The sequence below is a fragment of the Strigops habroptila genome, chromosome 5, assembly GCF_004027225.2.
Source record: "Strigops habroptila isolate Jane chromosome 5, bStrHab1.2.pri, whole genome shotgun sequence".
Lineage (NCBI taxonomy): Eukaryota > Metazoa > Chordata > Aves > Psittaciformes > Psittacidae > Strigops > Strigops habroptila.
The window spans coordinates 52,922,454-52,937,646 of record NC_044281.2 but is presented as its reverse complement, the minus strand read 5'-3'; the positions used below and the strand labels follow the sequence as shown (position 1 = coordinate 52,937,646).

Sequence of the window (15,193 nt, the reverse complement as noted above, 5' to 3'; positions counted from 1 at the left end):
ATGTCAGTCTGGCAACTGTGCTCCCTTATGTATACGCTTACTAGGATTGCACAAGTGGGTGCAAAGGGGTTTCTCCATGGAGCCTAGCCTCTGGCCATAATACAGCCATCCAGAACACGCCTCCCCTTAGAGGGTGACAGCCATCCAGAAACAAAAGTCCTAATTAGTGCTTGTGATCTGCTGAGTAAAGGATCATTCTGAAGAAGGATGTGATAATAAGACAGCAGGCAATTACTCATTCATCCTGGAAGTGCCCTCCACTGAGTTTAAATGAAAACCAAGAAAGGCTAGTTTGACTATTTATTACTAAGACCAATGTTAGGGAGAAGCTGAAAGTCCACTGGACATCTTAGAAAAGGGATGATTTTTTTTTGTTTCCTCTACACTTTGAAAGCAAACTCTGATGTTCTTCTGAGTTACTTTTTCCTCCCTTGCAATAAGCCCTGCAGGACTCGGTAAGCTCTTAACTCACTTTTGAGCATCACAGAAGCATTCACTGTGGGGGAGGCCCAAGGGGAACAGCAAATTTTATTTGCAAATTGCAGAACCAGGTGAAACCATGTTGGTCAGGCACTATGTTTGCCAGAAGCTGCAAGAGTCAGGGGTGGCTGGTCTCCAGAGAGGTCCACCAACACCCCAAGGTCTCCAAGGGCTGGGCCCCATGTCCCCCCTCACCAGCTGGCTGGATGCACTGTACTCGTTGGCTTCATTCAGGTGGCACTGGCCATCGTGGGGCTGCACCAGCCCCCCCAGCTTCCCATCCAGGGCTATGTGGGGCACATCATCCGTTGTGAAGACCAGCAGGTGAGATGCCTCCTTACGCCAGCCAATCTTCTCCTGAGGGAAAACAAACCTGTGAGACAGCCGGTCTGCCCCTGCCAACGCCACACCCCACCTCTCGCCCTGCATATGGTCCCAGCCACATGCCTGGCCAGCAGCAGACCCATTAGCACTAATTAGAGGAGTACCACGCTCCTGTCCACCCATCCCTGGTAAGAAAACAGAATGTCAGGGGCCCAGCGAGCATTTCCCAGCATCTCTTTCCAACACACTTAAAAAGGCATGAGGAGGTATGTGGACTGTCCACCAGACCTTCTCTACCCAGATCCAAGAATAAGAATTTCAGCTGCTTTTATAGCCAAAGGAGACCTGCCAACTTCCTCCACACACATTTAATCTGACCTTGTTTCCTCAGCTCGGTGGAGCAGCCAAGGTAACAGCAAGAACTGCAATACCCCCGCTCAGCATTTTCATTACCACCCGCTCATAAAGGCAGTTTCTGAGCTGTGATGCACAAAGTAGGTTCCTGCCCAAGGGGACTGGCTTTGGTGCAACCACACGCATGCACAGGCACTTTGCTCTGGTCCCTTTCTGCACACATCTTCTGGAAGCCATGGTGTCTCCAAACCTCCTGCCTTTGTTATGTGCTACTACACTTGCCCCAAACTGCTCAATCTCCCCCACAGCACAGCCCAGAAGAGCAGGGACACACACAACTAGAGCACAGTGCAGCAGGGGGACCTTTAGCAGTGGCTGGCTGCACTAATCCAAGCACAACTGCCTTCCACAGCTCTGCTGTGAGCAACTTCTGCCTATTAATAACATGCTAATTCTAAGCCATGCTCTAGTGGTCCCTATGAAAGCACCAAGATGTTAAGGACAGCACAAGGACCAGACATTAACACCATTTTTGCATGGAGAGAGATGCAGGGAGAGATTTTTTCCAAGTAAAGGGATAAGATTTAGATGTTAAGCATTTCTGTCCCATGGAGCTTCCCCAGGTTTCCAGCTTTGCATTGGCCTGAGAAGCAGATCTGTACCTACAACAGCACACTGAAGCAGTTTGTTGCAATGGAAGTGGAAGGAAACAGAGAAGCCCAAAAAAAATTTTTGGAAACTACAGCAGTGCAGTACACTCCCCTGTGCTCTCTGGCTGCTCCTGCTGCCAGCTCCTTGCCAAGCCGGGTGGGCCAAGGTTGGCTCCTGCCATGGCAGAGACCGGAGCCAGAAAACCCCATCTCCCATAGCTTCCCCTTGGGCTAGCCACCCTGCCCATCTGCCAGCAAAGATGCAGCCCCAGGCCCTCCCTCCCCACACACATCCAGCATCCCCCTCCCTCCAGCCCTCAGCTCAGAGCAACACAGCACAAATCCCTTGCAAAGGGATGGGGCAAAAGCTGGTCAAAGCTTACTGATGGGAATGCAGCACAAATGAGTATAACCAACTCCTCGACAGCTTACTGCTCAGCTTATTTAGCAGAATCTGAACTCTGCCTTGTTTTACAGTAAGATGCTAGCCTATGGGCTGCCACAGCCCAGCTGCAAATATACTTTCTATGGAAAGCACTGGTGTGAGCATGGCAAGAGGGCAGAGCAGGCAGAAGGGTGCGGAATCACAGCTGCCAGCGCGATTTTCGCCTGCAAATGTGAGTCATAGCCCAAAGCCTGCTGATCTTTCCAACAAATATAAAACTCTTGCTTCAAGGACACTATTCCGGAGTAGATTTCTTTTTCCTCTCTAATGCAGAAGGCATTTTTATTTTAATGGCGTTTTAAAGACCTACACAACACACATAGGCCATAAGAAGAAATCTTTGGCAACATACATCCTTTGCCATATACCAGCACATTACAGTCCAGCTCAGTGTGCAATAAGGGCTTTTTTGCTCTAGGAAGCAGAGGTCATTCTACTGAAGTGACCCCACTGGATAAAAGCCAAAATCTTCATCCCAAAATGTAATTTCTTTAGAATTCACCCAAAAGTGATGACAGCTCTAACAATGCAAGAGGCAGTTCTCGGTCTACTCAGCCACCAGCATAGCCAAAGCTGGTTTGTTTCTTTTTTTAATGATCTAGGCCAAGAAACTCCCAAAGAGATTAAAAGGATTAATCTGAGTTTCATTTCCTTAAAAATGCACTAAGCACAAAGAAAATGAGCTGCACTGAAGCAGCAGTTATGAAGCCACTTCAGGGGTGATGCTGCTGTTCACCTGCCTGCTAAGCTCACCTTGCAATCACAGGCAGACAAACTCTCCATGCCTCTGACACACCATTTCATACATAAACAACATCAAAACAACTTTGGTTGCCCAGTTCAGGAACTCAACTTCCAAAAAGCAATGAGCACCCACAGTTTCAGTGCCAATATCCGGGCACTGAGAGCATTTGATGGCTTGGAGCACCTGACCAGGGTGTCTCAGGTCGGGTGGCTGAGCTGGTGTTGATGCCACACCGAAAGAGCTGAAGACCTATGGAAAAAGCACCCAGAGAAGCCAGCACGCCAAGGAGCTGCTGCATCTCATGCTGCCTTCCGTCAGCAGCTTCCAGGCGCTGGAAAATACAGCTCTTCAGCATGCAGTTTCCACCACGAAACCCAGAGCAGCGCTCTGCTCTGCTTAAAACAAATAACCAAAGAGACTTTCATTTATTTTTACTGAACTGGGATTGTTGAACAAAAAGCCCTGCACTGACATCTGCCCCCTCATCTGGTTTTTCATCCTCATGGGATATAAAGGATTTTGAAAGCAGGAGTGGGACCTGACCCAAAGCAGAGTGAGGTGAGAAGACGTGTCTCTGCAGGGCTGGGCATGCTACAAATCCTGCCCCTACTCCTACAACCAGCTGCAGTTGCCTCCTGTACCCCAAAAGACCAGCTTCTCACTTCCTTACAGCCAACAGCGACTGGCAAAACTGCTCCAGCAGTCGCAGCCCAGCCCAGCTCTCCAAATCATTTTGAAAAGGCTGCAAAACCCTGCATCAGTATTTCCAGGCCTGAAATAAATATCTAAATTTAGGCTTTGGGCACTGAGTAAAAACAGTTCAATTGCGAAGACAGCAACTGCCAGAAGACCCCCCTGGATTCATCAGTATGTGTAAAACCCCACCTTTTTCTCAGGTGCAGACCTTTTTGGAAGGAAGAAATAGACAGAGGTACAAGACAAGTATGCCTTAGAGATTAAAAGCCAAAACCTCCTTCATTTAGCATAGCTCTGAAAGGCACCTCCGTGTCTCCCAGACGTCTTGGCCATCTCCATGTACCAGTCTAGCAAGCATCAATCATATCTATTTCAAAAGACACTTTATTTTCTAATACAGCATTATCTCCTTGCTGCATCTTACTACGTAAGATCTGAAACTTATACATACCACTGAGCCATACGATGCTTGCACTTAAAGAATGGCAGAAGACCAAAATACCACAAATGGAAAATGTAATTAAAGAAGGTTGATTAATATTCCTGGCTTACCATTTTAGCATTAGGATAAAGGCTTATTGTCTCTGGCTCTTCATTGCCTCCAGAATAACATTTACCATATCTTCATCTTTCAGGAAGAAGCCAAACCCTGGGCTTGCTCGTTAGTCTGTATTAGCTGTACAAACTTTCCCTACTCCTTGGGTTGAAAACCAGGCCAAAAAAATGATTTGATCGTTACAGAGCTCTTAGACAGCTCATGCAGAAGAAATGCTTTCTATGAATTACAGTATATAAATACCTAGTCAACAGAGTAAGTATTGTTTCTGACATCTCAGCGCCTGAAAGGGAGGAGAAGACCACACTTCGACACTGTGGCTTGGAAACAGCAAGACTCTGGAATGCCATGGCCGGCTCTTCCTGGAATGTCTCCCTTGATGCCATGTACTCTGCTGCTGAGCACAAAGTACTTCATGGTCAGCACCCTCCTTCGCCCCGAAGGCAGGGCGAAGGTCATAACTGCCCTAAATCTTGGGTTCTGAATACGACAGAGAGGGTGAAAGCTGGAAGAAGCTTGAACATGCCAGCGAGATGCAATGGGGTACCACAGTAGTGGCGAGGAAACCCACCCCAGAAGTCACCAAGATATCTGTATGCTCTCTGTGCATGGGGGAAAAACAGTTCCCCCTGAGTTACTCAAAACTACTGTCTGTGCAGGGTTTAGTCACTATGATGCTTCATTAATCACCACTGGATGCAAAGATCATCCTCATCAGGAAGCAACACTTCACTGCCACCCCAAATGTCTGCCACTTTCACTGTCTCAATGGTGCTGAGCCCCACCACGACCCACATCTGCCGACCAGTCTGAGCCATTTCGAGGGAAATAAATCACAAAGTTCCCGTTTTGGCTATGGAGCGTAGGAGGTCAATCAGCTGGCCTGAAATTTTGTCTATTCTAACTCTGGACAGACAGATCCTTTGTTGCTCATGCCTGCGATCGACAGGCAGCTGCTCCACCCGCAGCAAGGGGCTGCCAAGGCAGCACAAGTTATGACACAGCCGTTTCTCCTGCCTCGCACACCGGTCCCATGGACTTTCTTTCCCACACCCAAGCTCCAGTAATTAGTTAACCGCCACGCCTGCAGAAATTCCTCTGTCATCACCTGCCACATCATGCCAAGAGCCATGCAAGCGCACAGGCTCACCTTTGCTCACCCTTCCTAGAGGATGCTCGGTCCTGAATTTAGATGGTGCCTGCACCTAAATTAATCTTCTGAATTTAGAATGGACCAGGCTGTGCACTCAAAAATGACAGTCGAAGATTTTGGTCCTTACCAACAGCTTAAGATGGCACAAATGTGTAGGAATCATCTTGCAAGTCTCCTGTCTTCCACCACCACCTCCAAAATAAGCCCTCATGATAGACAGCACAGTATTTTTACACCATAGGACAATGTTGTCCCATTTTTGTAATAACATGGAGGAAGGGACCACAAAAAAACTGCACGGTGGGTGGCACAACTGAGTCGCCATCCTGAGATGTCTCTGCTCTAACCATGAGAGCCATCTCTGCAAAACTGAGAAGCACGTTATGCCCAGCGTATTGGGAGAAGTGCTGTAGTTGTGCCAACGACAGTATCTGTGCCAAGCTGGGAGAGGGAAGTTGACTGTTGGGTGGCATCAGATCCAGTGGGGCAGGTTAAGTCCTGCTGAAAGCATGAAACGTAAATGAAGCCAACCCAGGTGAGGGAAAATCTGTTTTCCCACAAGCCTGCATCCTATCGCTCCTGCAGACGATGCCTATCTCCTGGCTCCCAAAATCCAGATCCAGAAGAAAACACAGCTAACAAAAGGACTATGCAAGGCTGGATGAAACAAAACCCAAACTTGACTGTAGTCAAGAAGGAAAAAACACAACCAGAGCCATCCCTGGCAGGCACGGATGCTCAGCCACACAGTGAAGGAGAGCAAACTCTTCCATCCCTGATGCACAACGGGATAGAGAACAACCCACCTACTTGTTCCAGAAAGATCTTCAAGCAAACATCTCAAAAAATCCTAAGGACGTGGCTAGCATGGCACCAAACTAGTGAACTCTGTCTTTACTGCTAACAGCTTCAGTTTTGCTGACAAAAAGGGAGAGCAGGCTATCAACGCCCGGAGGTGGGATCATCCTGCCCCACACACAAAAATGGCAGGTATGAGCAGCAGGAACCAGCTCCAACCCTCAACATGAGTCAACCACTGCAAGAGGTGTTTGACATGCAGTTCAGAAACACATTGAGACGACGCATAGTGCTGCTGCATACAAGTGTATGTGAACCTTAAAGGATTTTGTCCCAGGTGCTCAGGGATCAGTACCTATAAGTCTAAACATGCAATGAAATTTCAGCCCTGAATTTGCATTTACAAAAGCTCTATTTTTACCCCTTTAAAGTAGAAAAAAAATTAACCTTTTTTTCTTTGCCTGTTCATGTACGAAAGAACATGAAAACAATAGCCTCTACTTTTCAAGGCATTTTCTTGGGTTTTGCAAGAAAAATTTAGTAGTTACTTCCAAGAAATTGCATACTGAAGGTCTACCCTGGTCCAAGGACAGAGCAGAAAAAACTCCCTCCTCTTTTGCCTTGTTTTAAACCCACAGAAATCAGAGCGACTCACCTTGCACACAGCAGCCTGCAAAATCGCATCGAAACCACCCTCTGGAGCATCTCGGTTGCGGGAAACCTTCTGTTTCTGAACTTCTTCATTGAAACGGTCGACTTTATCTGTTAGGGACAGGAGGTGGCGGAAGCCAAAGGATGGGACACAACTGGGGAACAGCTTGTAACTGCAGGAAGAACAGAGGAGAGGTCAGCTGGGAGGAACCACACCAGCAGCCAAGAGCTGCAGAAGCTCCCAGCTCTACCGGGTTGGTCACTGTTCAGAGGGATGAAATAATTCCCAAGGCTCCATGTTTTGGACACCTTGATTTCTGGCTATTTACCTACAAAACCCCACAGTAGAGCCCCTTTTGTTTGTCTGTCTGTTTGCTTCTCCCAGGGACTTTGAGCAGCTGAAGTTCCCGGAGATCTCGCCAAGACCAAACATCTCCATGTAGGGTGCGAGTGGAGACACAAAGCACCAGCCTGCCCTGGGCCATGCGGCTCTGCAGTTTCAGCACCCATAAAGCATTTTTCACACTGGGAATTGGCAGTGGAGGATGCAGAGGGTACATTTTGGCAGAGCCACCCTCCCCTGCAGCCTGGGAGGGCGCTGTGAGCTGTGCCTCACGCCAGCAGAACCGGTGGGCTGGTGTGAAAGGGCACCACACAAGAGCACCACTACCAAGAGCTACTTTTCCTCTGTTTCAAAATGTGCATTTTCACTTTGTCATCCAGTTTTCTTGGCAATACATGCCACTCACCGCACATCACCAGGCACTTGGCAATTGCCCAAGATTAACATTAATAACTAACATTAACTCATGCATCCTCCCAGTCTCCCTGTAAGCAGATGAGCAAACACCATCTCCACTTCCCTGAGTGTTGCTGAAGCAGAAAGGTAGGAGGGGCACCCTAAGGCAAAGAAGTGCCTCAGCAGGTTACCAGGAAAACTTACTTTTTCCATACAGAACTATCAGGAGGCAGCTTTGGTGCTCACCATGTGGTCGGGAGAGCTCAGCAGAGCAGCTCCCGCAGCATGGGAAATTAGTGGAGGGAAGAGGGACGACAAGGGTTAAGAAGAAAATGTGTTTAAAAAGGAGTTGGGCTGGCACTAATTCACTCTTATCTTCAAAGATAAAGCCTGGAGAACAATTAAAGGCCTCTGCTGACACATGACCCGCCATGGGTAAGTTGTAAGAGGCTTTTTACACAAAGCAGTATTTAAAATTTACCACCACTGGGAACTCAAATCCTTCACAAGTGACCCTGCACAGCCATGCACATACCTAACCACCTGGCAGGTCCCACTGACTTGGGCCCAGTTGGCAATTAAAGCCGTCCCTTGTGATCAGCACCTTGTTCAGACTTGCATCCTGCTTGCACCTGAGGCCAAGGCAAGGAGTTTCTAATGTCTGAAACCTCTGCACTGCAGGGTCTCAGCAAGCAGCCCTTAACCCGTATGAAACGTCTGCTCGATTTGCCAGAGCCCTTGTGCAGAAAGAAAACACTGACACACTACAGGGTTCCACTTTCCATGAAGATGTATAACTTAGTCCTTTTTAATTTGTTTTACACTCCAGGTTTGCTGGCAGAAGCTGCAGGCAGCAGCAGGACAGACGATGAATATACAAGTGACTACGCAAGGGCATGCGGCAGTGCGGGTGGGTTATCTCAGGCTGTAACCTCCACCAGGCGTATCACAGATAGATGGGCAATTAGGTGTTCAGTCAAACCCTCTGCTGTCCTTATCTTTTTAAATTTAGTGTTTGTTTCCTTCGTATTATCTCTCCTCAGTGACACTGTGGCTGCAAGAGGCCACGTCCTGGCTCTCCGGGAGGTCCCAGGTGGGATGCTGAGCCAGGAACAGGGGTGAGCAGCAAGCTGGGATGAGATGGAGGAAGCACAAGGGTTCCCAGCCAGACCTGCAGGACAGCCATTACTGTGAGGAGGAGGAGAGAGCCTGGACAGGGGGCAAAAAACACCCACTGCAGCTCACGTTTACCTGCAGCTTCTCTTAGATCTGAGCAGGCCACTGGACAAAGTCTGCTTTAACACTAGACACGGCTGCAAACAAACCAAACCTGACAACCCACTTCACCGCCACATCAGCAAGTCACCCAGCAGCAGTGACAACTTGCTCGCAGAGCAGGCAAGGGACAGCAATGCCACTGGAGAACAATGGGGAGTCAGCCATCCCTGGATTGGATGAAGAGGTGACAGATGGCAACTGAAAAGAGGCACCCACCAGATTAGCTGCATTGAGCAACCCTGTCTAAACAGTTTCCCAAGATCAGGTTGGGTCAATGTAACCCATAAACAGAAAAGCAGCCAACTGGGTAAAACCAAAACAACATGCCGATAGCCTGATCATAGGGGGCAAAGCTCGCGTGACAACTCTGGATGCCCTTGATGAAAAAGCATTGGTAGTTTCAGACATGCCTTGCTGCAGTTATCTAGCTCCATCCTCTCCTCCTCTCTCACCTCTCCCCTCCTCCGTATTTCACTCTATTTCACTCAGCAAAAGCCATGTCACTTCAGTTAAATCATACACCAGCAAAACACGGTTTCCAAGATTACCCCAGCTGGAGTGAAACCCAGCCCTCAGCCCCTGAGCAACATTAGCGGGTGGTGGAGACTGAGGATGGCAGAGATGACTGAGAGCATCCCTCTAAGGCCATGCTAAATTTATGGGGGAAAGAGCTATGAAGAGCATGATGTACAGTGACATGGCAGAGTGGCAGAGTCATCTCCTTAGTTCAGTCAACAGCCACTTTTGGCTATGCTTCATGGCCAAAGCATGAGTTTTCAGTGTTAAAAATCCATTTGACTTTCCTCTCTCGACAGAATGGGTGAAAAGAGAATACATACTTTTGTCTGGTCAATAGTCAATGTGCAATGAGATGCCAAATGCCTGGTCAATGCCAAGTTAGCCCAGAAACTCATAGCTGAAGCAAGCTCTCTTTATCTGCCTCTCATATGGAAAACTTAAAGGATGCATGTTCACAGAGCCTGGCATCGATTCGTGTAGTAATGTGACAAGGTAAGTATCCATGAATGGCTCAAATGAAAGTGCTAACCTTACTGGCCTTACATGACTAGAAAGCACCCCAGTGGTGAATGAAGTGTGGATAGGGACAACGAAGGTAAATGTCAACAGTGACATTCTGCCAGGAGGGCACTTGCTGCTGTATCCATCCTTTCATGCCAACTTCTAAACCCATCTGAGCCTGGACACCCTCCACTATACCCAGTTTCACTCTAGCATAATCCCCAATTCAATGGACTCGATCCCAATTCTGGTGGTTAAAAGGCAAGGCTCTGATATCATTCAAAGCAAACCACATCGTTTGTGTCTTTTGCAACTGCCAATCTGCTTTCCTTCCACAGCAATAAAGATGAAAAAACTGCCTGACATCTTCAAAGTGCTTTACAAGAACTCATTTATCAGTACTACAGTCACAAATCTCAGTTCCCCCAAACACTTCTGTTGGGAAAAACATACATTGCCTTGGTCTGCTTATCTGTAAAATGGAGACAAAGAGCTTAATTGATTTACTCAAGGCCAAACTATGACTCAGAGCTATGATCAGAAATCAAGAATTTCTGGCTCTTCCTCCTTTTTCTTAAAGCCTGTAAAAAAGCCTGCTATGCCTGCATCCCCTTCAGGTACTTAAAAATAGCTTCAGTCTCCTGATACAACAGTTTCCCATCTCTACATGCAAAGACCTCCCAACAGCCACTGCAAAACCGAAAGTTGTCCCATTTTGAATCACTTTGGAGCATCACAATGGCTAATCAGCATTCCCAAAAGCTGGGGCTTAAGTGTGGCTCATTATTTAAAGCAAGAACAGGAAGAGAAGACTGCAGCCAGGCTCCTGTGCAAACACAGGGCTTGTCCCTCAGGTACTCCTACCACTTACCCAATGCAGGGATTGTTTTGGTATCTTGGTGCTGTGTAGGAGAAAGGAGAAATGTTTTTGTCCACGAAAGAGCCAAACCCCAGCCGAAAATTGCTAGTGAGCTTTCGCATCTCTTCAGCCAGCTTCGTCCCCAGATTGCGAATATTATCTAGGTCGTCATTCATTGACAGGGAGAGATCCATCAGGTAGTACAGATCCACTGGATAGTCCTCAACTTGCCGAACCTGAACATGGAAGGAGGTCTTGTCACCTGCATACAGACAAGAGTTGAGAGCAGTGAAAAGGAAACTCCTAGCACACATAAAAAACAGACCACAGGCTTTCTCTCGCTCCCCATGGTACAGCAGATAGATCACTTGCAAAGAAGAGGCTGAGGGGAATAAGCTTTTCCAAATCCATTCTTTAGGAACCCAACAGGAAAGCAGGTAATTACTTTGGGTCCTTTTAAGCTATGTAGTGTGCTCGCTGGCAAGAAAAAGACACATTTATGGAGTGCATGTCTCCATTTTACTTTGGCGATACGGGAAATGGCCTTTCCATCTCAGTTGAGAAAACGCCTAAGGGAGGGACTTATGAAAAATGCTGCTGCCTCTGACTGTCTACAGGCCAGGGGAGTTTTCCTACAAAACTGGAAAGAAAAGCAAGCAGAGTGAACCTCAAAAGGATGTTTCATGGATTACTGAAAGAGGGACCCTGCACATGCTTACTTGGTTATGTCCTCAAAGCAAACCACGAGCAGTCCAAGCAGTCCTGCACAAAAAAAGAGAAGGAGGTGGAGCAGGAGAAGGAAGAGGGTCAGGAGAAAACAGCCAGCATGAGATGAAAGCAAGATGTTATCTGAGCAGGGAAGTCAAGTAGAAGCAGATGCAGAAGAAACAGCTTTGAAAAGGACCTCTCCCCCCAAAAACAGAGCTGTGCCACGATGATTCTAGAGAAAGCAAGGCAAAAGGGAAGTGAACTGGAAAAAGAAGGTTGTTAGGGTCACCCGGTGAAGCACTGAGGCAGACATGAAGCTTCCCGAAGTAACGAACACAAGCGAAGGAGCAGACAGGACTGAGTCACAGGCTGTGCAAATGTGAAGAGCAGAAGAAAGCCTTTCCCCTGGCCTTCCCCTTTGTCAAACTGCTTTCACCAGAGATGCCCTCCAGAAGAGGTGCTGTGAGGGGAGGCCCCCACTGGCACTGCCCACATCTCGAGAAAGGTGAAGTGGCTTTAAAGTGAACTCAACTTCCCACCAGATGGGCCTCAGTGGAGTCAGAGAGGAGGTGGCAAATGTTTACCTTATGCTTTGATGAGAGAGAGGTCTTAATGGAAACTCCAGAGATAGCACCCTCAACCCCCAGGCTGGTTTGGAGACCCCATGACCCCAAGTGCCACCTCAGTCCCTTTTCCAGCGCAGTGGGGCCTCAGACCCAGGGACTCAGATCCTCTCAAAACCAAGCTCCCACTCCTGCCTATCTCTCCCGGTTCTTCGTGGCCAAGGCTGAACTTCAGGCACTGGCAGGTTCTGTAAAACACTTGTGACTTCCCCTCTTCTTCCCCAGAAATTAAACACACATATTTAAGTATTGTGAAAACATTTCCCTAACCGTTTTATTGTTCTCCTCATTGTCTGCAGCAGCACAGCTGCTTCCACTTACTTCCAGCCCAATGACATGCAGCAGCAGCAGCATCCCAAAACTGCCATGCTGGCAAGACACGGCGTGATGGGCTTTGCAGTCCTGCAGGCAGAAGCCCTGGCACCTGGGGTCATGCTGTGCTGAGCTGCACGCAGGGCCAATGCATGCCCAGCGACATCCACCTGCTTAGCAAAGGAGCCGGGGTCCCTGCACCCTAGGGCACATGTTGGAGCCTGCGTCTTTTGCAAACAGAGCTGTGAAAAGTTTAGATCCGGGTCTGCTCTTTGCTCCACCAGTTCTCTGTGTATCTGAACCAGCTCGGTGCTGGGATACCAGAGGAGTCCGCTACAGCACCTAAACCAAGGCCTTCCCTATAGTGATTTTCTAGCATATTAAGATCAAGGGTACTTCCAAGCCAGGTCTTCTTTTCTTACAGGTAATTGCTCCCCCGCTGCAGCCTGCTCCAATATCACCTGGCAAAGAGAGGCACCAGGTACAACCATGCACACATAGGTATTGCCTAGATATCAGCCGTAGGAAGCAGGACACTCTTGCCATCAATATTCCTCCTTATTCTCCCTAGCTTTCTTTTCTGGCAGGAGCAGGACTTTCCTGGCACAGCACTGAGGTGTGATATGCAATAGGATGCAACTAAGCACTAGCCCTACAGTAAGCAAAGTTATTGAGGAGGCTCAACCAAATTGGGTGGGCCTGATGCTGTACCTGGCATGTATTTTGTGGGGGACCAAAGGAGAACATAATCTAGCTAGATGATCTTAAGGTCCTTTCCAACCCTAACTATTCTATGATTCTATGACTGTATTTTCAAGTGCAAAACTTGCTAGCATTGATTGCAGGGTAACAAACAGTGATTGCAAGCATGACTTTAATTCAGTGCTGCAAAGAATGTGTTTAACTCTGGGAAGATTAATTATTATTTCCTATGCCTATTTTTTTCATTCGTACATATTTTTCCCACTGGAATACCCAACCCTTTCAGAAAAAGAAGATGTGTCCTTCTGCACTTCCCAACATTTCTGTTTTCAAAACACTGTTCTTCATGAGTAGGTCCTAAGATGGGAATTCCTGTGGCAGAAAGGGTACTTGGGAAGCTCTGATCAAACTTCTTAATAGCTACGAATTTATTAGTCCCTGAGAAGCACCAAAACGAAAAGATTCTTGGCCTGGTTCTTCTTTCATTCCTAACGGCACAAATCAATTAACTCACAGAAAATATCACTAATGTATGTAGATGTAAGTGCAAAAGAATTTATTATTCTCTGTGCACAGTATTACTCTCACACTTCTAGGGATAATCCAGCCCTCTCCTTCCCCACATACTGTTACCACTATCCTCTCCTTAGGGTTTTTACTTAAAGGTTTTAATGTCAAAACTTAATTCAGAAATATTTCTTCGATACTGTCACACAGAGGAAATACAGAAACTGGAAAAACTTTTGGCCAATTTAAGAGCACAAACTCAACAACATGCTTATCCAAGAAAAGCTCCCTTTTCTGCTTGGTGAGGCTTACAGCTTGATGGGCAACACAACTTGCACCTATTCAATTTTTCAGTTCCTTTTACATTACTCATATTTTTCATTTAACCAGGACACAGTGCTTTATAGCTGGACACAAGATTAAAAAGCAGTATCGTAAAACCTAAATGCTCAATCTGAAAGTTACCCTGTAAGGACATCAATTTAAGACCTTTGGAAGTTAGCTGCGGGCACAGAGATTTGGGGATGTGACTTCTGCCACAGGACAATTAGATCAAACTGCCTGGGTGGGAATGCAAACAATTGACAATTCGTTCCCTCCTGCTTCTGCTTAGCAGTCTAAGAATAAAAGATCATCATTGCCACAGACCACCATGTCAATTCATCTTTGAAACAGTACACCCTTCATGCTCAAAATTAAATCAACATTGTCTCCTTTTTGTCTTGGGTTCACAGGGTGAAACCCATTCTCAGGCTCAAGGATTAATGGATAATTTAAACTGGGGATGGTAATACAAGGGTTTAGGAAGTCATCTACCCTAAGATGGAGTGCTGCCCAACATCAAAAAGAGAGCAAAAATGGGAGATACTATTACAAACATCTAGGTATGTCACTCTGCAATGACTCTGATGCTCTGCAAGAGGAGCACAGGGAAGAGAGCTCGCCAGCTCAGCATGGGAATCACTGCGGACACCCTTGGGGCAATTCCCGCAGCTCAGCCTAGACCTGGAGGGCTTGTCTGCTGTCCAAGGAAAACCAAAGATGGACACAAGTGTGGTCCCCTGCGAGGGCTGGCAGGACCAGCACACCAGCCCTGTGCAGCCCAAAGCATCCAACAGCACAGCCCCCAGGAAGCTGCAGGGACATGGATCCCCACACCCTGCTGCAGACTGGAGCAGTGAGCATCTGCGCCTCTGGCTGGGCAAAACTGCCCAGGATTGGGAAAGGAGAATGTGCTAAGCACCCGGCACCGTGCATGAAGGAGGATCTGCAGGAGGCGTGATGTGGAAGCTGAGCCAGCCCTTTCTGCCAGGAATTGCCTCAAGAAACAGGAGTAATAACAACTCCCTTTCTTTATGGGAGCAAACCTGTTTCATCAGCAGCACTCAGTTACAGAAGCATGCATCTAGCCATACATCCAGTGGTGACTACCATCAGGTATCTGTTTTTAAGGCTTTGAAGCAAAATTTCTTTCCATTTGAGGATCTGACTGATGACAGCAATCATACTGCTGAGGAAGCATTTGTAAGAGACATGATCATTATCCAACCCATAGAATTAAACCAAAAAATCCTGCAGCAACTGGTAGGCTCT

At 47.4% G+C, this 15,193-nt stretch overlaps 1 protein-coding gene across 1 annotated transcript in view; it reads right to left on the bottom strand.

Annotated features, from left to right (window-relative positions):
- The window catches only part of ITGB5 (integrin subunit beta 5), a 62,427-nt gene that overhangs the window by 34,036 nt on the left and 13,198 nt on the right, over nt 1-15,193 (bottom strand). The window contains exons 4-6 of the mRNA XM_030488264.1: nt 10,761-11,010; nt 6,857-7,025; nt 676-837 (exon numbers count right to left, since the gene is read on the bottom strand). Of these exons, the coding sequence (XP_030344124.1) occupies nt 676-837; nt 6,857-7,025; nt 10,761-11,010 (581 nt within the window). The remainder of the gene's footprint in view (nt 1-675; nt 838-6,856; nt 7,026-10,760; nt 11,011-15,193) is intronic.